General features: G+C 41.0%; 2 protein-coding genes across 3 annotated transcripts in view; one reads left to right on the forward strand and one right to left on the reverse strand.

Annotated features, from left to right (window-relative positions):
- LOC128666580 (probable endonuclease 4) overlaps positions 1–23,282 on the reverse strand; it is an 82,710-nt gene that overhangs the window by 22,390 nt on the left and 37,038 nt on the right. The gene's annotated exons all lie outside the window — the stretch shown is intronic.
- Positions 648–9,172, forward strand: LOC128666579 (uncharacterized). Of its 2 annotated transcripts, XM_053721267.1 has the most exons (4): positions 648–752; positions 2,426–2,663; positions 3,640–3,775; positions 8,564–9,172. In XM_053721267.1, the coding sequence occupies exons 2-4, from the start codon at positions 2,442–2,444 to the stop codon at positions 8,578–8,580; spliced, it is 375 nt and encodes a 124-aa protein (XP_053577242.1). In that variant the 5' UTR covers positions 648–752; positions 2,426–2,441; the 3' UTR covers positions 8,581–9,172. The 2 variants fall into 2 exon arrangements, with proteins under 2 accessions (XP_053577242.1, XP_053577241.1); XM_053721266.1 differs by lacking the exon at positions 8,564–9,172 and having other exon boundaries at positions 3,640–8,173.

The raw sequence follows: 23,282 nt of genomic DNA on the forward strand, positions 1-23,282 counted from the left end.
TCAGTAGTGACAGACGGATCAGGAAGAGATATAAAGTCAGTAGTGACAGACGGATCAGGAAGAGATATAAAGTCAGTAGGGACAGAAGGATCAGGAAGAGATATAAAGTCAGTAGGGACAGAAGGATAAGGAAGAGATATAAAGTCAGTAGGGACAGAAGGATCAGGAAGAGATATAAAGTCAGTAGTGACAGACGGATCAGGAAGAGATATAAAGTCAGTAGGGACAGAAGGATAAGGAAGAGATATAAAGTCAGTAGGGACAGAAGGATCAGGAAGAGATATAAAGTCAGTAGGGACAGATGGATCAGGAAGAGATATAAAGTCAGTAGTGACAGACGGATCAGGAAGAGATATAAAGTCAGTAGTGACAGATGGATCGAGAAGAGATATAAAGTCAGTAGTGACAGACGGATCAGGAAGAGATATAAAGTCAGTAGTGACAGATGAGTCCGAAAGAAAGAGAGATAGAGAGAAAGAGTGAAAAAACTAAATGTATGCTTACCTGATAAATTTCTTTCCAGATATGGAGATTCCACAACTTTAATCAATTACTAGTGGTAATATCACTCCTGGCCAGCAGAAGGAGGCAAAGAGCACCACAGCAAAGCTGTTAAGTGTCACTCCCTTACCCATAATCCCCAGTCATTCGACCGAAGAGAAATGGAAAAGGAATAACACAAGGGTATAGAGGTGCCTGAGGTTTTGTCAAAAATAACTGTCTCAATATTCGGAAAGAAAGAAATTTATCAGGTAAGCATAAATTTTGTTTTCTTTCCTAAGATATGGAGAGTCCACAACGTCATTCAATTACTAGTGGGAACCAATACCCCAAGCTAGAGGACACAGAATGAACAGGGAGGGAAAACAAAACAGGCAGACCTTAACAGAAGGCACCACCGCTTAAAGAACCTTTTTCCCAAAAGAGGCCTCAGCCGAGGCAAAAGTATCATATTTGGAAAAAGTATGCAGAGAGGATCAAGTTGCAGACAAAACGAGAAAAGAGGCCCAATGGCACTACATTTAAATGAATAGGAACTACTGCCCAGTAAAAGGATACTTAGGTATTATTGACTTAAGTTCCAGCGTTGGTGCTGTGTATATTAGAGACAGAAATTGAGGAGCATAGAAGATCCTCCACAATAAGTATACACAAATAGCACTCCTGAGTCCTAAAAGGTAGGTTAATTCCAATATGAAATAATCACAAAGAACTTGAGTCAGTACTATTAAATGACGAAAATGGGTCAAATAGATGTGAGAGAATAAATTAAAATGTAACTTTTATTGGTACACTTGGTTAAAATTATCACACACACACAACACACAATTAAAACTACGGATAGGGGGGAATCACAGCGTGCCGTACAGATAATAGATGCTAACAGTGTAGCATAATAAATATCATAGTCATATCCAATAATAGTCTATAATAGGTAAAGCTAGCCAATGTGTGATAGCTAGAATTCACTATTAGTATCTCCTATAATATATATTAAATTGACTACTTAGTGTCAACTACTCCTGGATTGGTAAGGCGTCGTAAATCGACGGTGGATGTTAGAATTGAATATGTTACCAAGTAAGCGTTGCTAATAATAAAGCACTATGAGATAGTTACTGAATATGTATAGATATAAGTGTTGCTAAATACTGTCATTTTAAGCACTATATGTGTGGTCTTATTTAAGTAGCAACATAACCAGTGACCGAAGATGAGACAAACTGAATGATATACTAGTGTGTTTAAAATACTAAAGAGTCAGAGAAACGTACATTAGTCTGAATCAAACACACACTAGAATAGGTTGTGAGTCAATTCTTGCATTAAGCTAGTGCTTTAATATGTCAATAAACCTCTATTGACAAAAAAATGTTTTTAATTGTCAGTTGTGATTATGTTTATAGTTGGTAATTTGAAGCACATAAACGATAAAATACAGTTCGTATTAATTATGTCATTTTGACAGTGGTTTGGTTTATAAAAATTATTAGTGCTAGAAAGATTGGGATACATTCAATATATAACAGGTTAACGTGAATGTTATAGTCGTAATATTCCCAATATATAACTTATAACCAAGCCACTGGCTTAAGATACAGCAAAGTAACTGTTATACTAACATGCTTCTTGTGAATTATTGGTACTGTAGCGATGTGCTTAAAAAGAGCGCAGGGATTGCATGAGAGCGGAGCGGCATAAGGGCTGGGCTCCTGGCTGGAAGGACAGGGGGGAAGGGAGAAGAGGGGGGGGGGGGGGGGGGGGGGGGGGGGGGGGGGGAAGGAGTTAGGTTAGAGAATAGGGAAGTAGAAGATAAGAATGAGAGGAGGGACTGAAGGGCAAGAGATAGAAGAGGGGGGTTGGAAAAGGTACATATAGGGGGAACAACAGGAAGTGGCTTCAGTACTAACCTTTTTTGTTTCAGGAGCTGCTTGTAGCTGATGCAGAAGAAGTTGCTGAAGATGACGGCCAGAAGCAGGAGAATTCCCAAACGGTTCCTTACAGATGATGAGACCCTCTGGAAGACGAGAGCAATCCGGGCTCAGAAGAGATTGAAGCTCCTGGAAAAAAGGCAGGGAGAGAAACAGAAGAAGCAGGAGACGGTCTTGGAGCAGAAGGCAGCGGTAACCCCCCCTGAGAGAGAGCGGATGCAAGAGGGTAACGTGAGTATGAAAGGCAGGGCTGAGGCAGAGGAGGGGGCCAATTCTGATGTGAGTATGGGGGAAGTGGCGTTATTTAGTGAAACGGACCGGTCCAGCAGTCCGGAGATTCCCTTAGGCCAGGGGGGCAGTATGGGGTGCAGGCGGCGGCAAGCAATGGCGCCTCTAGGGGGCAGCAAGCAGGGCGCGCGGCGGCGTAATTGGGGCCTAGAAGATGAGGGCCATAGTAGTAGAGCAGGCGGCAGACAGTCCAGGGGCAGGGTCTGGCCTAGCAGTGAGCGGTCTGGTAGAGGCGCAGTTGCGGGCGCGAGTGGCCGCCATAGGCGCAGCAGTATTCCCCCTTCCTCCCCCTCCCCCTCTTCTTCCCCAGTCAGTGAGCGCGATATGCGCATGCGCACGCCGATACGGCGTGCGCTACGTGATGACGTCATCATGAAGGGGGGGGGCGGGGGCCGCACGGTGCGACAGGGATGATTCCGTTTCAGCAGGGGTAGTGGAGAGAGGGCGTCAGTCGCCGGGAAGGGGAAATAAGCACAAGGTATCAAGCGGTGCGGGTGGGAAGACGAGCAGGGAACCAAGAAGGAGGGAGGAATTAAGGAATGCGGAGGCAGATTGCTGGGGACCCGGTGGTCCAGGCACACACACATGCGAGTCAGGGGAGGAGTGGGAAGGCCAGGACAGAGCTAGAGCAGGGGGTAAAGAAAGGAAAAAGTACTGTGAAGTGTACAGAAGAGGGGCGAATAGCAGGAGGGCAGCAAAAAGGGTCAGGTTAGAAGAGAATAGTGTGGAGCGCCCCAGGATGATTAGGGATACAGAGGGGTATACATATGTGAGGGTAGAGGAAGAAGGGGAGGATGAAAGGAGCATTAGGGATACAGGGAATGGGGGGCGCAGCAGTAAGAGGGCAGAGCACATGTCTGTGAAACAGGTTCAAAGAAAAGGGGGGGATGGTACTAATGTAAATATGAATATGTTGCAGAAGAGAGACAAAGTGGGTAAAGTGAACAATGGAGCAGGTGACAAAGAGGTCGAAGGGAGCACGACAGCGCCGCAGGGAATGGCGGCAGCAGACAAGGAAGGACAAGACGGGCATCGTGTGAGCCATAAGAAACACGGTAAGCAAATGTATTATAGTGACAGTAGTGAATCTTCGTCAGATAGTTCCACGGATGATGACTTTGAGGATGATAAGCGTAATGGGAGGGGGCATAGAAAAATCTTGAAAATTGTAAGAAAGTTATATGCTAAGCAAGAGAAAAATAAGGTGGTGAAGGAAGGGTATGAGGACGGGGACAGCAGTGATAATGTGGTGAATTTAGACGATGAAGTAGCAGCGACCAAGCTCTTACCCCTTCCCACACATTTAAAAGCGAAGGTTGTTAGGAAAGCGCAGAGAGGACGGTATGTGGATGTGTTTGAAATGACTAGGGAAGCTTTGGCGGTCAAATCTAATGAGGGAAGGGGGAGAAGGGCAAAGCAGACATTTCCAGAATGGGTGAAAGGGATGGTCATATATGCAGAATGTTTTCTAACGGCCAATCCAGATAAGATGAAAGGGGTGCTGAGATACATACATTTAATAGCGGAATGCTACACCACATACGGGGGTTTCGCATGGAAGGATTATGATAGGGAATTTAGGAAAGGAAATATACAATTGGGAGGTAAAGGTAGGAAGGATTTTGGGGTAAAAATACTAGATACGTGGACGAGGGTGATGAAGGTCCCTGAAGCACAAGGTAGGCCCATAGGGCAAGGGAAAACATTCAGAACAGAGGCAAAGGAATGCTGGGCGTTTAATGACAAGAGGTGCGACAGGGGGAATTCATGTAAATATAAGCACGCATGTAGGCATTGTGGCGGAGCGCACCCAGGAGTGGATTGTAGGAAGGGTAATGCCAATAACAATAGCAAGTTTTCCTTTCGAGGGCACGGGGGTAACGGTAGCGGAGGAGGAATGGCGGGTAATGGCCAAAACACCGCTGAGGGTAGATAGGATCATTGAGGAATTGGCAATGTACCCGCTGAAAGAGGAAAGGATTTTGTTAACAAACGGTTTGCGTGTAGGTTTTGTGGTCCCAGTTAAAACAGAAGTTAAAGGGGCTATGCAGGCGAGAAATTTAAAATCTGCAGCAGAATTTCCAGGAGTACTAGCGGAAAAATTGAGGAAGGAGGTTAAATTGGGGAGAATGGCAGGGCCATTCAAAGAGAAGCCGTGTGCTGACTTGATTGTGTCCCCCCTGGGAGTAGTTCCCAAGAAAGAGAAGGGTAAATACAGGATGATACAGCACCTGTCCTACCCCAGGGGGAATTCAGTCAACGACGCAATTGACAAGTTGGATTCTTCAGTGCAATATCAATCATTTGATAGTGCGGTAAGAATAGTGAAACGGCTTGGAAAAGGGGCGTTGATGGCAAAGATAGATGTGGAATCTGCTTTTAGGTTATTGCCTTTGAACACAGCTAGTTTTAATTTAATGGGTTGTAAGTTTGATGGTGATTATTACATAGATAAGTGTTTGCCCATGGGGTGTTCGGTTTCTTGTTCAGTTTTTGAAAAGTTTAGTTCATTTTTGCATTGGTTGTTTACAGAAAAAACAGGATGTGAGAGTATGTCTCACTACTTAGATGATTTTTTGGTGGTAGGCAGGAAAGAGACAGGGGAATGTAGAATCTGGAAGGAAGAGCTAGAGGCAATGTTCAAACAGTTGGGAGTGCCAGTAGCAACGGAAAAGTCGGAGGGGCCGGGTACGAGGCTGGTTTTCCTGGGTATCATGATAGATTCCGCAAAGGGGCAATGCGAGCTCCCTGCGGATAAGATTGAGAAGGCGAGACATATGATAAAAACGATGTTGAAAAGGAATAAGGTGACTCTTAGAGAAATGCAGAGATTGCTGGGGGTTTTGAATTTTGCGTGCCGGGTAATACCGGTAGGTAGATTATTTAAAAGAAGGTTGGAAATGGGGACAAAAGGGGCAAAGCTGCCCGAGCATATGGTGCGCGTCAATAAGGAAATGAAGGAAGACCTCAGAGTGTGGGAGGCATTTTTAGATGAATTTAATGGTATCAGGATATGGGAAGAGGCAAGGTCAGTGGAAGAATTGGAGTTGTTCACAGATGCAGCAGGCAGTGCGGGGTTTGGAGCGTATTTGCAAGGTAGATGGAGCGCGGGCGAATGGCCCGCAGATTGGAAGGAGAAAGGGTGGATAAAGAACATGACTTTGCTTGAATTGTTTCCCATTATAGTAGCGATAGAGCTGTGGGGCCATGTATTAGAGAACAAAAGAATCATCTGTTGGTCCGATAATAAGGCAGTAGTGGATGTAATGAATAATTTGTCGTCATCATCTAACCCGGTTATTAAGTATTTGAGATATTTTGTATTAAAGTGCCTTAAGCACAATATTTGTTTTAAAGCACAGCATATACCAGGGTACAGGAATATTGTAGCAGACGCACTGTCAAGGTTTAAATGGGAAATATTTAGGAAGGTGGCTCCAAGGGCAAGGAAGGAAGGTGAACCCTGCCCTGTTCTTCTTTGGCAGATTGGCAACAAATAGACGGAATCAGGGAGATGGTAGAGAAGTCCGTGGCGCCAAAAACGTGGGCCGTATACAAGAAGTATTGGGAGCGGTGGTGCGAATTTAACAAGATTATAGGTCGCGAGGAAGAAACGGTTTTTCTAGAATGGCTATGGGTATTGAAGCAAGGGGGGGTGAAGAAAGGGCAGTTGGGCACAGTACTGGCGGGGGTGTCGTATTTTTCGCAGTTATATGGGAGAAAGGATATAACAAAGAGATTTGTGGTAAGGAAAGTATTCAAGGGGTGGAGCGTAGGAGAGAAGAAGCAAGGCGATAGAAGGGAGCCGATAACAGAGGATAGGTTGGCGGAAATGTTAGCAGTGCTCAGCAAAGTATGTTTCAATGACGATGAGGCATTGGTATTCAGGGTAGCTTTCTCTTTGGCTTTCCATGGGGCATTGCGCATAGGGGAATTGCTGGCGAGGAATAGGAAAGACGTGGGCGGTGGTGTAAGGCGAGAAGATGTGAAATGGGGCGTGCGAGCAGTGCTAGTTTTAATTCGGAAATCAAAAACAGATACGGAAGGAAAAGGGGTATGGGTGTCAATGGGGAGGACAGGTGGCGCGACTTGCCCGGTGGCAGCAGTAAGGGATTATGAGCTAACAGCAAGGGCAGAGGGCCCGCAATTTGTTAGGCATAGGGACGGATCCGGCGTCACAGGTTTTCAGTTTAGGAAGGTATTGGAAAGAACGGTAGAAAGACTGGGTTGGTCAGATGCATACTATGCGCCGCACTCATTCAGAATAGGGGCAGCAACCAGTGCGGCATCTAGAGGATGTTCGATCGAGCAGATTAAAAAAATGGGAAGGTGGAAATCAGCAGCATACAAGTCCTACATCAGGCCAAAAGGGGGCGTTTGATTGCGATTAGGGATGCGAAGTCATGGCGCCAACCGGAATGAATTTAATTCTCCAATTTTCTTTGTGATTTGTTACAGGAAGAGCACTAAGGATATGGGTGGTAGGGCATTCATACGTATACTGGGCGCAAGTTAGGGCTGCGACATTGGCAAAAGGGACACATTTGGGATTTAGATACACCGAAGCCAGTGTTAGGTGGATAGGAAAGAGAGGAATGAGGTGGGAAGAGTTGGTAAGCACAATACAGCAGGCAAGGCAGAGATGGGGGCGCCCGGACGTAATGATAATACATTTAGGAGGGAATGATATTGGAGCATACCCTCTGAGGGAACTGGAAGAAAGTATAAAAAGTGTAATGGGGTGGTTGGCGATAACATGGCAAGGAGTAAAGATAGTATGGTCAAACATAATATCAAGGTTGGTTTGGAGGAACACTGACACGCAGAGAGCGGGCTACAGAGCAAGGAGGAAGATTAATTTGGTAGCGGCAAAAGCAGTCAGGGGGATAGGTGGAGCGGTGCTGGAGCACCCATTGTTGGCGGCAAAAAGGGAAGAGATATTCAGGCGCGACGGAGTTCACCTGAACGAGGCCGGTAATGACCAGTTTTTGGAGGACATCAGGAGAATGTTGGAGGAAATGATCAAGGTAAGGAAAGGTCACGGGAAAAGTTTAAAGGTGTTTGGCAGAAAGAGTATTTCTTTGTTGGCGGTGAAATCGGGATCTGGCACGTAGGCAGGGCTTGCGAGGGGCGGAGGGGATCCTGTAGCATACCCAGTCTAAGTCGTGATTCGGTGGTCTAGCTAAAGGCTGGTATATGCTGCAGGTTCGCTCCTCCCCTTTTGCTCTGCCACAGGGGGGGTTTGTGGTCCCCCCCCCTGACACGTGGGATCCAAGTTCAGGTTATGCAAATGCTGACGCATTTTTGAGTGTTATGTTGATTAAGGGTATGTTATTACCCAGGGTATGTTATTACCCAGGGTATGTTATTACCCAGGGTATGTTATTACCCAGTGAGAAATTTTTTGAATTTAAATTAAATTATTAAATGTGACCTTTCCATATTTAGCCAAACTCCTGTGTTGTGTCATTATTTCAGGTTGCCAGAATGGCAGAAGTGGTAATAGATGGTGGTGTTCAAAAAGTGGGTCAATTGGGTGTAAAGTATATGGAAGCTAAATGGAGCCTCTAAGACCTTAAAAAGAGCGCAGGGATTGCATGAGAGCGGAGCGGCATAAGGGCTGGGCTCCTGGCTGGAAGGACAGGGGGGGAAGGGAGAAGAGGGGGGGGGGGGGGGGGGGGGGAAGGAGTTAGGTTAGAGAATAGGGAAGTAGAAGATAAGAATGAGAGGAGGGACTGAAGGGCAAGAGATAGAAGAGGGGGGTTGGAAAAGGTACATATAGGGGGAACAACAGGAAGTGGCTTCAGTACTAACCTTTTTTGTTTCCCTCCCACCCTCCCTAGATGCAAGAGAGCAGTAAAGACAACTACGCGGAGAGGTCACAACCAGAGATATCGAGAGAAATTGGCATGGTTAGGGGCACGATGTCAGCTACTTAGTTGGATCGCAGTAAGACCGCCCGTGCCCCCTAATAAGGGGATCGAGAGAGCTGCAGCTGGAAGCTAGCGGGTGACTCGAGCGGTCTAAGCTAGCTGAAAGCGTTAAGATAAGCAAGCAGCCATATAGGAGAAAGTTGATAAGTTGTTGCGGTGAAATCGGGATCTGGCACGTAGGCAGGGCTTGCGAGGGGCGGAGGGGATCCTGTAGCATACCCAGTCTAAGTCGTGATTCGGTGGTCTAGCTAAAGGCTGGTATATGCTGCAGGTTCGCTCCTCCCCTTTTGCTCTGCCACAGGGGGGGTTTGTGGTCCCCCCCCCTGACACGTGGGATCCAAGTTCAGGTTATGCAAATGCTGACGCATTTTTGAGTGTTATGTTGATTAAGGGTATGTTATTACCCAGGGTATGTTATTACCCAGGGTATGTTATTACCCAGGGTATGTTATTACCCAGTGAGAAATTTTTTGAATTTAAATTAAATTATTAAATGTGACCTTTCCATATTTAGCCAAACTCCTGTGTTGTGTCATTATTTCAGGTTGCCAGAATGGCAGAAGTGGTAATAGATGGTGGTGTTCAAAAAGTGGGTCAATTGGGTGTAAAGTATATGGAAGCTAAATGGAGCCTCTAAGACCTTATGATACAATAATTCTTGAAAAAATAGTCACAAATCTGAGTAGGAGGTAGCTCCGCTTAATTGGGGTAACATGTAAACAGTGCTTGAATTTAAGCTAATTAGTTTGGTTTAACAGCAAGCCCCCTCTTATGCACACCCGTATATTTAAAGGGTATCTTGTAAACAGGCAGTTCACCACTTTAAAGGCACATAAGGGGTTAAGTATCGTAGGTATTGATTGGGTCTCTTTACTTATGGGTAGGTTAATTTAAATCATGTAATTTAGACATAAAGATGACAACCCACTCTGAGTATCAGCTGCATTTACTAAACCGGTCCGTTTATATAACACATCAATTGCAGACCATAGGTTTAGAGGTGTAGTTGTGATTAGCTATTGAAGGGCTGCAGTTAAAGTCAGCGTTGGTAACTGGGTTGAAATCTGCAGTATGAGACGCCAATACTGACGAGTTTAAATATCAAACATATGCACCCAAGTTTGTCTGTTATCCCTCTTAGGTAATAAGGTGGCTAATATCAGAAAACGTAAAGATAAGTAATGTGAGATCTGGGTCATATAGTGATATTCAGACCGGGTCTGTCAGCAACGTGCTGCATCAAGCTAATGCCTAATTATCACAGTTGAATGAATGTATCAGAATTACTGAGCCACTAAACAAATATCAAAATATTAGGAGTATTGAGTATAGGGACACGCTGATCGTTCCCCACTAAACGATTCCTAAAACACAGGAGCTCACTGGACTCCTCACCATTGCCCTAACACGTTTCGCCGCTTATCGGCTTTGTCAAAGGGTGCGCGCGTGGATGGGTTTATATAACCTCAGTGTCTTAGCGTACCGCCTCCCAGTTGACGTCACAAAGTGCTGCCTTGGTTGTGTGCTGGGTCCTAAACGGTGTCAGATAGGATTAAATGATCCCTTAATAGGTTTACCGCATAGAAATATCCAGTTATTCTGAACAGTTACGCTATCGGTGGGTAAACTAATTATGTAAAGGTAAAAGATGTATATTTGTTGACAATTAAATTTATGTCATTGATCAAGTGACACAATGACTGCTGGTAATACATGAAATAGCTGTGAATTACTGTGAATACACAAAATAAATAATATATAAGAGTGATCCTACGTGTGATTGTGTACGTTACAAAATTCTGCCTGCATATATTATTTAGACAATGTGTGATAGGTGTATATTGCTAAGTATTATATATATATATATATATATATATATATATATATATATATATATTGTGTGACGATTATATGCTAAGTTCATTATTTTACATTAGTGTAAATTGCGTAAAAAAAGTATTTTAAAAGATAAATTACTGTGATGGTTTAAATGAGTGATAATACTGGAAAAGTGACTAGCAACTAATGAAATTGAACCTCCAAAAGGAGAGGGGATATAACAAAAACAAAAGAAGGGGGTGAGGGTGACTTAGTGAACATATGATGTTACGTGCATAGTTAGAAAGTGAATGGGTGATGTCAACAAATGAATAGTATATGTCAAATAGTTATTCCATATGCTTTGGTATACAATTATAAATAACAGAGCATAACAGTATTCTCTATTGGTATAGGATAGCTTATTGTTATGTAAATGCCAATAGCACAAATTAAAGGCACGTGGCAAATTCATAATGAAGGGAGAACAAACTAGGACACTGACATATCAAAGTTTAAAGGAATGCTACAAAGTTATTGTTTTGATTAAAGGGACACTCAGGTTAAATTAAATTTTCATTATTCAGATACAGCATGTAATTTTAAACAACTTTCCAATTTACTTCCATTAAAAAAAATGTGCACAGTCTTTTATATTTACAATTTTTGAGTCACCAGATCCTACTGAGCATGTGCAAGAATTCACAGACTATACGTATATGCATTTGTGATTGGCTGATTGCTATCACATGGTACAAGGGGAGTGGAAATATACATAACTTTGAAATTTGTTATAAAAAAATCTACTACTCATTTGAAGTTCAGACTAAGTGATATTGCATTGTCTTGTTATCTTGCATTTGTTGATTATGAAAATCTAATGTGTTGACTGGTCCTTTAAGTCAAAGTGGTTGGATGGTATTTAATAAATAAATCCATCTACTTTCTGCTTTCAAAAGGGCTTGTTCCACATTGCCCCCTCAAATTCCTAATTCAACTTTCTGTATACCCCAACATTGGAGATCAGACTGTTTAGATTTGTGAGTTTTTAGAAAATGCCTGGCAACTGAGGTAATAGTTTTGCCAGCTTTGCTGTCATTAGCTGCGTTTTTGATATTCCTAAGATGTTCTTGGAGTCTGATTCTTATTTTCCTGGTCGTCATACCAACGTAAAATTTTGGGCATTTGCACTGGAGTACATAAATAACTCCCTCAGTTGTACAATCTATATGAGCTCTGATTTGGTGTATTTTACCAAAACGATATACAATTTCATTAGTTTTCTTCATGAAGCTACATGTACTGCACATACCGCATTTGTAGGAACCATGTCTTAGTTGGGTTCGAATTCTAGTGCCTTTCAGGTGGCTAGGGCTAATCATATCCTTTAGGTTTGGTGCCCTGCGATATCCAACTTGGATTTTATCTCCTACAATTTTACCTAGGGAGTGGTCAGATTGTAAAATATGCCATGATTCTTTGAGAATGTTTATCACATCGGCTGTTTTGGTGTTATAGGTAGTAATAAACCTGACTGTTTCCTGTTGGTTATTGATTTGTTGTTTAGATTTCAATAACTCATGCCTAGGTGTAGATTTAGCTCGATGTTCTGCTTTCTTTATTGATCTCCTACTATATCCTCTTTGTAGAAGTCTATTTTTAAGTTCCTTTGCTCTGTTTTCAATTTTTTCATTAGTTGAGCAGCTCCTTTTCATTCTCAGAAATTCCCCAATTGGGAGTGATTTCACGGTACTTGGAGTATGTGCGCTGGTACTGTGCAGTATACTGTTAGTGGCTGTGTTTTTCCTAAATACGTCTGTACTAAGGGTGCCATCTGGATTTTTAGTAATTGTTAGATCTAAGAATGATATTGAATTATTGCTAGCTTCATATGTTAACTTAATATTGAGATCGTTTGAGTTCAATTTTAGTAGAAATTTATCGAGTTCATCCTTAGTGCCTTCCCAAAGAAATAGCACGTCATCTATGTAACGTAGCCATAGGGGTATCTGATCAGTATATTTGTCATTTGTGTCAGAAAATACAGCATGTAGTTCCCACCAGCCTAAGAAGAGGTTGGCGTAGGTTGGGGCGCAAGCAGTGCCCATAGCAGTTCCCCTTATTTGGAGATAGAACGCATGGTCAAAAGTGAAAAAGTTGTGGTTTAAAACAAATTTCAGAAGGTTCAAAATGAATTCATTATGTTCTATCTCTTCTTCAGAGCCCATTTCAAGAAATCTTTTTACTGCTTGAAGTCCTAATTGATGATGAATGCTAGTATATAAGGACTCCACGTCTGCCATTACTAGCCAAGTGTCTTTGCTAACATGAATGTGGTCTAATTGTTTCAAGACATCCGTGGTGTCTTTCACAAATGATGGTAATTGTGAAAGATACTGCCTCAATCTAAAATCTACGAATTGACTAGCTTTTTCAGTCAAACAATTAATCCCAGAAACTATTGGGCGACCTGGTGGGTGGTTTGGATGTTTGTGGATCTTGGGTATCAGATAAAATGTGGAGACAGTTGGATTAGTTACTTTTAGACATTTATACTCTTTTGGAGTTAGTAACCCATTGTTCTTAGCTGATACAATAATATTATCATATTCTTGTAAATACTCATGTGATGGGTTATAGCTTAATTTTTTGTAACATTTATTGTCTCTTAGCTGCTTTTGAGCTTCTTGTCTGTAGTTGTTAATTGGCTAAATTACCACGTTACCACCCTTGTCTGAGTTACGTATTATAACATTGTCCCATTGTTTCATATCATGAAGTGCCTGGGATTCCGGTTTAGATAGGTTGGAATTAGCCCAATTCTGTTTTAGATTTGTGATTTTGTTACAGACCACGTTATTAAAGACTTCTAATTGAGGGCAGTTATTCATTTTAGGCATAAATTGAGATTTATTTTTTATATTATCTCGCCAGTTTGGTTCTTTGGTGGGCTCGTTGTCATTGAGTAATTCCTCCAAATTAGCAAGGGAAATTCGTTCATCTTCTGATCAATTTGAAATGTCTCCATCATTGTATTGATTTTGAGTACTTGAATACATTTTTACAGTGCTATTTTTCGCACAAATAGCTGGACATCCTTAATTATCTCAAATTTATCACCTTTAGATGTTGGACAAAATGACATGCCTTTTGAAAGTACATTAGTGTGGTCTGGTGTTAATAACTTATGAGACAGGTTGATTATCCTCATTGTTTCATCCTCAGCTCTGAGAAAGGGCTCGGGTCCCTTTTGTAGGGTTTACAGTTTCTGCGTTCTACCTTTTTCTGAGTATCGGGTTTCTTCTTCATTTGTTTTTTTGGTTTTCCTCCTACCTCTTCTTGTGTGTTTAATTCTGAAGAGGTACTTTGGTCTAAAAAAAAAATCCTTTCTTTTTCGTCGAGTCATGGGATTGTTGCTGACACTCGCTACTGAGGAGGTTGAGGGTTCTGAATCAGATTCTAAGGTTTCTGTATCTTCCGCCTCAGTATCAGAGATGTCACTCTGTACGATGTTAACTCTAGAGGGTTTATCTTTGTTAAAATTCCCTCTTTTCTTCCATTTATACACTCTCTTATTAGCATAATCAACTTTGTCACGACTTAGTTTACCTTGCTTGGTTGTTTTTATCTCTTGTTCATATTTGTCTAGTTCATTTTGGAACTTATTGTATGTTACTTCAAAGTCTTTAAGTGTTTCAAACTCCTTTAGTTTGTTATTTAGTTCTTGTATCTGAACTTCATAGAGATCGTGTTCTGTCTTGTCGTGTTTGATTAAAATTTTCATTAATTTGTGAGAGCAATCTGATAATGCCTCTTCCCATTCAGTAGCAAGATCTGGATCCCGAAACTCAAAGGCTGGAAACAGTTGGATCCTGAGCCCTCTTGGTATGAGTTTTAATTCAATGTATTTTTCAAAAAAATGGTGATTCCACCAGAGCTTATCTTGTTTGTGCATCAGTTTGTGTATTTGTCTGATGGATTCATTCATCAAGTCTTCATTAGTATTAGAGTTAGTAGATGGGGGCTTGCTGTTAAACCAAACTAATTAGCTTAAATTCAAGCACTGTTTACATGTTACCCCAATTAAGCGGAGCTACCTCCTACTCAGATTTGTGACTATTTTTTCCAGAATTATTGTATCAAAAGCACATCGCTACAGTACCAATAATTCACAAGAAGCATGTTAGTATAACAGTTATTTTGCTCTATCTTAAGCCAGTGGCTTGGTTATAAGTTATATATTGGGAATATTACGACTATAACATTCACGTTAACCTGTTATATATTGAATGTATCCCAATCTTTCTAGCACTAATAATTTTTATAAACCAAACCACTGTCAAAATGACATAATTAATACGAACTGTATTTTATCGTTTATGTGCTTCAAATTACCAACTATAAACATAATCACAACTGACAATTAAAAACATGCTAATTGCAAAGCGGCATCTAAAACAAAAGAGTTAGCCAATTTAAGTGCTTGAACTCTGTCCATAACCACCTCATACGAAGATTCTTTACTGAGCGATTTTTCTAGTTCCTCGAACCAGAAACACGCTGCCGTAGTGACAGGAACAATGCATGAAATTGGTTGTAGAAGGTAACCTTGCTGTACAAAAATCTTTTTAAGCAAACCCTCTAATTTCTTATCCATAGGATCTTTGAAAGCACAACTATCTTCGATAGGAATAGTAGTGCGTTTGTTTAGAGTAGAAACCGCCCCCTCGACCTTGGGGACTGTCTGCCATAAGTCCTTTCTGGGGTCGACTATAGGAAATAATTTCTTAAATATAGGGGGGGGAACAAAAGGTATGCCGGGCCTTTCCCACTCTTTATTTACTATGTCCGCCACCCGCTTGGGTATAGGAAAAGCGTCGGGGGGCACCGGAACCTCTAGGAACTTGTCCATCTTACATAATTTCTCTGGAATGACCAAATTGTCACAATCATCCAGAGTAGATAACACCTCCTTAAGTAGTGCGCGGAGATGTTCTAATTTAAATTTAAATGTCACAACATCAGGTTCAGCTTGATGAGAAATTTTTCCTGAATCTGAAATTTCTCCATCAGACAAAACCTCCCTCATGGCCCCTTGAGATTGGTGTGAGGGTATGTCAGAACAGTTATCATCAGCATCCTCTTGCTCTTCAGTGTTTAAAACAGAGCAATCGCGCTTTCTCTGATAAGTAGGCATTTTGGATAAAAGATTTGCTATGGAGTTATCCATTACAGCCGTTAATTGTTGCATGGTAATAAGTATTGGCGCACTAGATGTACTAGGGGCCTCCTGTGTGGGCATAACTGGTGTAGACACAGTAGGGGATGATGTAGTATCATGTTTACTCCCCTCATTTGAGGAATCATCTTGGGCAATATCATTATCTGTGGCATTACTGTCCTTACTTTGTTTGGACACTATGGCACAATTATCACATAAATTTAAATGGGGAGACACATTGGCTTTCATACATATAGAACATAGCTTATCTGATGGTACAGACATGTTAAACAGGCTTAAACTTGTCAACAAAGCACAAAAAACGTTTTAAAATAAAACCGTTACTGTCACTTTAAATTTCAAACTGAAAACACTTTATTACTGAATATGTGAAAAAGTATGAAGGAATTGTTCAAAATTCACCAAAATTTCACCACAGTGTCTTAAAGCATTAAAAGTATTGCACACCAAATTTCAGAGCTTTAACCCTTAAATTAACGGAACCGGAGCCGTTTTTACATTTAACCCCTATACAGTCCCAGAATGAGGCTCTGTCTATAACTAGAAAGGCCCCCATCTGAAAAAGGTGTCCAACACAGTGCCTGCCGTTTTTCTAAACGTTCCCCAAGATTATAATACCAATAATTAGTTAGAATCTGCATAATATGCCTAGTAAAGCAATTGTTTTAGCCCAGAAAAATGTCTACCAGTTTTTAAGCCCTTTTTGAAGCCCTTTATTCTTTATGTTTAACTAAGAAAATGGCTTACTGGTCCCCATGAGGGGAAATGACAGCCTTCCAGCATTACATGGTCTTGTTAGAAATATGGCTAGTCATACCTTAAGCAGAAAAGTCTGCTGTTTCCCCCAACTGAAGTTACTTCATCTCAACAGTCCTGTGTGGAAACAGCAATCGATTTTAGTTACTGTCTGCTAAAATCATCTTCCTCTTACAAACAGAAATCTTCATCCTTTTCTGTTTCAGAGTAAATAGTACATAGCAGCACTATTTTAAAATAACAAACACTTGATAGAAGAATAAAACTACATTTAAACACCAAAAAACTCTTAACCATCTCCGTGGAGATGTTGCCTGTGCAACGGCAAAGAGAATGACTGGGGTGGGCGGAGCCTAGGAGGGATCATGTGACCAGCTTTGCTGGGACTCTTTGCCATTTCCTGTTGGGGAAGAGAATATCCCACAAGTAAGGATGACGCCGTGGACCGGACACACCAATGTTGGAGAAACATTTTTTTGTCAATAGAGGTTTATTGACATATTAAAGCACTAGCTTAATGCAAGAATTGACTCACAACCTATTCTAGTGTGTGTTTGATTCAGACTAATGTACGTTTCTCTGACTCTTTAGTATTTTAAACACACTAGTATATCATTCAGTTTGTCTCATCTTCGGTCACTGGTTATGTTGCTACTTAAATAAGACCACACATATAGTGCTTAAAATTACAGTATTTAGCAACACTTATATCTATACATATTCAGTAACTATCTCATAGTGCTTTATTAGCAACGCTTACTTGGTAACATATTCAATTCTAACATCCACCGTCGATTTACGACGCCTTACCAATCCAGGAGTAGTTGACACTAAGTAGTCAATTTAATATATATTATAGGAGATACTAATAGTGAATTCTAGCTATCACACATTGGCTAGCTTTACCTATTATAGACTATTATTGGATATGACTATGATATTTATTATGCTACACTGTTAGCATCTATTATCTGTACGGCACGCTGTGATTCCCCCCTATCCGTAGTTTTAATTGTGTGTTGTGTGTGTGTGATAATTTTAACCAAATGTACCAATAAAAGTTACATTTTAATTTATTCTCTCACATCTATTTGACCCATTTTCGTCATTTAATAGTATTGACTCAAGTTCTTTGTGATTATTTCATATTGGAATTAACCTACCTTTTAGGACTCAGGAGTGCTATTTGTGTATACTTATTGTGGAGGATCTTCTATTCTCCTCAATTTCTGCACATTTCAGGATCAAGTTGCAGCCTTGCAAATCTGTTGCACAGAAGCTTCATTTTTGAAAGAGGAGACAGTCCTAGTGGAATGAGCTGTAATTCTCTCAGGAGGCTGCTGTCCAGCTGTCTCAAAAGCAAAACGAATCATACTTCTCAAACAGAGGGAAAGAGAAGTAGCCTTCTAATAATAATAATTTTTTAGTTAATCCTAATGTTTTATTGTTGACAGTAAATTTAGTTTAATAAAATAGTTTTATACACTTCTACATCCTTCTTTTTTTTGGATATAGTTATATCCATTTCTAATCTCTGCTAATTGGATCGCCACTAGCTTCACTTACACATATTTACTCCTCATAACATATTCACGAACACTATCCACTCCATCTGTAATTACAGATTTAGTATTATTATTTTTTATATAACAAAAAATTATTAAGAAAATATTTTATACCAGTCAACACATAGGACTTAAATCCTAAATATCTGTTGTCTGAGACACTTAGACACTATTGTTTTTTCACCTGATACAAATCAGATTCACTTATAAGATCTCACTTAGATAAGTTACACATATAATGGTAGCATAAATCCTAGCTTAATTTATAAGCGCCAGTGGAAATCCAAACTCTTACAATTGTTCTCAAGTAGCCTTCTGACCCTTACGCTTTCCTGAGAAATAAACAAACAGGGCAGAAGACTGGCGAAAATCCTTAGTCGCCTGTAGGTAGAATTTTAGAGCAAGCACAACTTCCAAGTTGTGCAAAAGACGTTCTTTATGAGAAGGAGGATTTGGACAGAGAGAAGGAAAAACTATTTCCTGATTAATATTTCTATCCAAAACCACTTTAGGAAGAAACCCCAATTTAGTATGAAGAACCACCTTATCTGCATGAAAGATAAGGTAAGGCGAATCCCACTGCAAAGCCGAGATTTCCGAAACTCTGAGCGGAAGAGATAGCAATAAGAAACAAAACCTTCCAAGATAACAGCTTAATATCTATGGAATGCATTGGCTCAAACAGAGCCTGCTGCAAAACTTTAACAACAAGATTAAGGCTCCAGGAGGAGCAACAGGTTTAAACACAGGCCTGATTCTGACCAAGGCCTGACAAAAAAATTGAACATCTGACACATCTGCCAGATGCTTGTGTAACAAAATAGATAATGCAGAAATCTGACCATTCAGAGAACTGACTGACAACCCTTTCTCCAGACCTTCCTGGAGAAAGATACATTTCTAGGAATCCTGACCCTACTCCAAAAGTAGGCCCTTAGATTCACACCAATAAAGGTATTTACGCCATACCTTATGTTACATTTTTCGAGTAACAGGCTTGTGAGCCTGGATCATAGTCTCAATGACCGACTCAGAAAATCCACGCTTAGACAGAACTAAGCGTTCAATCTCCAAGCAGTCAGCTTTAGAGAAACAAGATTTGGATGGAGGAATGGACCCTGAGTTAGAAGGTCCTTCCTCAGAGGCAACCTCCAAGGCGGCCGAGATGACATCTTCACTAGGTCTGCATACCAGATCCTGCGAGGCCATGCAAGAGCTATTGGAATTACTGATGCTCTCTCTTGTTTGATACGAGCAATAACTAGTGGAAAGAGCGCAAATGGAGGAAACAGGTATGCTAGACCGAAATCCCAAGGAAATACGAGAGCATCTATCAGAGCAGCCTGAGAATCTCTTGACCTTGAACCGTACCTTGGAAGATTGGCGTTCTGCCGAGATGCCATCAGATCCAACTGCGGCACCCCCCATTTGAGGATTAACCTGGAGAACAATAGGAATGTGGATGGCAGTTAGACAACAATTGTGAGCTTCCACCCACTGAATAATCCGTGCCACCTCTTTCATGGCTAAGGAACTCCAAGTTCCTCCCTGGTGGTTGATGTAAGTCACTGAGGCCTAGATTTGGAGTTCGGCGGTAGCCGTCAAAACCAGCGTTAGAGGCTCCTAACGCTGGTTTTGGCCGCCCGCTGGTATTTGGAGTCAGTGATTAAAGGGTCTAACGCTCACTTTTCAGCCGCGACTTTTCCATACCGCAGATCCCCCTACGCCATTTGCGTAGCCTATCTTTTCAATGGGATCTTTCTAACGCTGGTATTTAGAGTCGTTTCTGAAGTGAGCGTTAGAGCTCTAACGACAAAACTCCAGCCGCCTGAAAATAGCAGGAGTTAAGAGCTTTCTGGCTAACGCCGGTTTATAAAGCTCTTAACTACTGTACCCTAAAGTACACTAACACCCATAAACTACCTATGTACCCCTAAACCGAGCTCCCCCCACATCGCCGCCACTCGATTTAAATTTTTAACCCCTAATCTGCCGACCGCCACCTACGTTATACTTATGTACCCCTAATCTGCTGCCCCTAACCCCGCCGACCCCTGTATTACATTTATTAACCCCTAACTTGCCCCCCACAACGTCGCCGCCAGCTACTTAAAATAATTAACCCCTAATCTTCCGACCGCAAATCGCCGCCACCTACGTTATCCCTATGTACCCCTAATCTGCTGCCCTAACATCGCCGACCCCTATATTATATTTATTAACCCCTAATCTGCCCCCCTCAATGTCGCCGACACCTGCCTACACTTATTAACCCCTAATCTGCCGAGCGGACCTGAGCGCTACTATAATAAAGTTATTAACCCCTAATCCGCATCACTAACCCTATCATAAATAGTATTAACCCCTAATCTGCCCTCCCTAACATCGCCGACACCTACCTTCAATTATTAACCCCTAATCTGCCGAGCGGAGCTCACCGCTATTCTAATAAATGGATTAACCCCTAAAGCTAAGTCTAACCCTAACACTAACACCCCCCTAAATTAAATATAATTTACATCTAACGAAATAAATTAACTCTTATTAAATAAATGATTCCTATTTAAAGCTAAATACTTACCTGTAAAATAAATCCTAATATAGCTACACTATAAATTATAATTATATTATAGCTATTTTAGGATTAATATTTATTTTACAGGCAACTTTGTAATTATTTTAACCAGGTACAATAGCTATTAAATAGTTAAGAACTATTTAATAGTTACCTAGTTAAAATAATAACAAATTTACCTGTAAAATAAATCCTAACCTAAGATATAATTAAACCTAACACTACCCTATCAATAAAATAATTAAATAAACTACCTACAATTAACCTAACACTACACTATCAATAAATAAATTAAACACAATTGCTACAAATAAATACAATTAAATAAACTATCTAAAGTACAAAAAATAAAAAAGAACTAAGTTACAGAAAATAAAAAAATATTTACAAACATAAGAAAAATATTACAACAATTTTAAACTAATTACACCTACTCTAAGCCCCCTAATAAAATAACAAAGCCCCCCAAAATAAAAAATTCCCTACCCTATTCTAAATTAAAAAAGTTACAAGCTCTTTTACCTTACCAGCCCTGAACAGGGCCCTTTGCGGGGCATGCCCCAAGAATTTCAGCTCTTTTGCCTGTAAAAAAAAACATACAATACCCCCCCCCCAACATTACAACCCACCACCCACATACCCCTAATCTAACCCAAACCCCCCTTAAATAAACCTAACACTAAGCCCCTGAAGATCTTCCTACCTTGTCTTCACCATCCAGGTATCACCGATCCGTCCTGGCTCCAAGATCTTCATCCAACCCAAGCGGGGGTTGGCGATCCATAATCCGGTCCAGAAGAGGCTCCAAAGTCTTCCTCCTATCCGGCAAGAAGAGGACATCCGGACCCACAAACATCTTCTCCAAGCGGCATCTTCGATCTTCTTCCATCCGGAGCGAAGCGGCAGGATCCTGAAGACATCCAGCGCGGAACATCCATCCGGACCGACGACTGAACGACGAATGACTGTTCCTTTAAGGGACGTCATCCAAGATGGCGTCCCTCGAATTCCGATTGGCTGATAGGATTCTATCAGCCAATCGGAATTAAGGTAGGAATTTTCTGATTGGCTGATGGAATCAGCCAATCAGAATCTAGTTCAATCCGATTGGCCGATCCAATCAGCCAATCAGATTGAGCTCGCATTCTATTGGCTGATCGGAACAGCCAATAGAATGCGAGCTCAATCTGATTGGCTGATTGGATCAGCCAATCGGATTGAACTTGATTCTGATTGGCTGATTCCATCAGCCAATCAGAAAATTCCTACCTTAATTCCGATTGGCTGATAGAATCCTATCAGCCAATCGGAATTCGAGGGACGCCATCTTGGATGACGTCCCTTAAAGGAACAGTCATTCGTCGTTCAGTCGTCGGTCCGGATGGATGTTCCGCGCTGGATGTCTTCAGGATCCTGCCGCTTCGCTCCGGATGGAAGAAGATCGAAGATGCCGCTTGGAGAAGATGTTTGCCGGTCCGGATGTCCTCTTCTTGCCGGATAGGAGGAAGACTTTGGAGCCTCTTCTGGACCGGATTATGGATCGCCAACCCCCGCTTGGGTTGGATGAAGATCTTGGAGCCAGGACGGATCGGTGATACCTGGATGGTGAAGACAAGGTAGGAAGATCTTCAGGGGCTTAGTGTTAGGTTTATTTAAGGGGGGTTTGGGTTAGATTAGGGGTATGTGGGTGGTGGGTTGTAATGTTGGGGGGGGGTATTGTATGTTTTTTTTTACAGGCAAAAGAGCTGAAATTCTTGGGGCATGCCCCGCAAAGGGCCCTGTTCAGGGCTGGTAAGGTAAAAGAGCTTGTAACTTTTTTAATTTAGAATAGGGTAGGGAATTTTTTATTTTGGGGGGCTTTGTTATTTTATTAGGGGGCTTAGAGTAGGTGTAATTAGTTTAAAATTGTTGTAATATTTTTCTTATGTTTGTAAATATTTTTTTATTTTTTGTAACTTAGTTCTTTTTTATTTTTTGTACTTTAGATAGTTTATTTAATTGTATTTATTTGTAGCAATTGTGTTTAATTTATTTATTGATAGTGTAGTGTTAGGTTAATTGTAGGTAATTGTAGGTAGTTTATTTAATTATTTTATTGATAGGGTAGTGTTAGGTTTAATTATATCTTAGGTTAGGATTTATTTTACAGGTAAATTTGTTATTATTTTAACTAGGTAACTATTAAATAGTTCTTAACTATTTAATAGCTATTGTACCTGGTTAAAATAATTACAAAGTTGCCTGTAAAATAAATATTAATCCTAAAATAGCTATAATATAATTATAATTTATATTGTATCTATATTAGGATTTATTTTACAGGTAAGTATTTAGCTTTAAATAGGAATCATTTATTTAATAAGAGTTAATTTATTTCGTTAGATGTAAATTATATTTAATTTAGGGGGGTGTTAGTGTTAGGGTTAGACTTAGCTTTAGGGGTTAATCCATTTATTAGAATAGCGGTGAGCTCCGCTCGGCAGATTAGGGGTTAATAATTGAAGTTAGGTGTCGGCGATGTTAGGGAGGGCAGATTAGGGGTTAATACTATTTATGATAGGGTTAGTGAGGCGGATTAGGGGTTAATAACTTTATTATAGTAGCGCTCAGGTCCGCTCGGCAGATTAGGGGTTAATAAGTGTAGGCAGGTGTCGGCGACGTTGTGGGGGGCAG

Source organism: Bombina bombina, chromosome 7, assembly GCF_027579735.1.
Source record: "Bombina bombina isolate aBomBom1 chromosome 7, aBomBom1.pri, whole genome shotgun sequence".
Lineage (NCBI taxonomy): Eukaryota > Metazoa > Chordata > Amphibia > Anura > Bombinatoridae > Bombina > Bombina bombina.

Excerpts from the sequence above, each read along its gene's own strand:
- LOC128666579 (XM_053721266.1), top strand. The coding sequence starts at position 2,442 with ATGCAGAAGAAGTTGCTGAAGATGACGGCCAGAAGCAGGAGAATTCCC. Across the intron at positions 2,664-3,639 it reads AGCGGATGCAAGAGGGTAAC|AAGAGAGACAAAGTGGGTAA; the intron begins GTGAGTATGAAA and ends AATATGTTGCAG.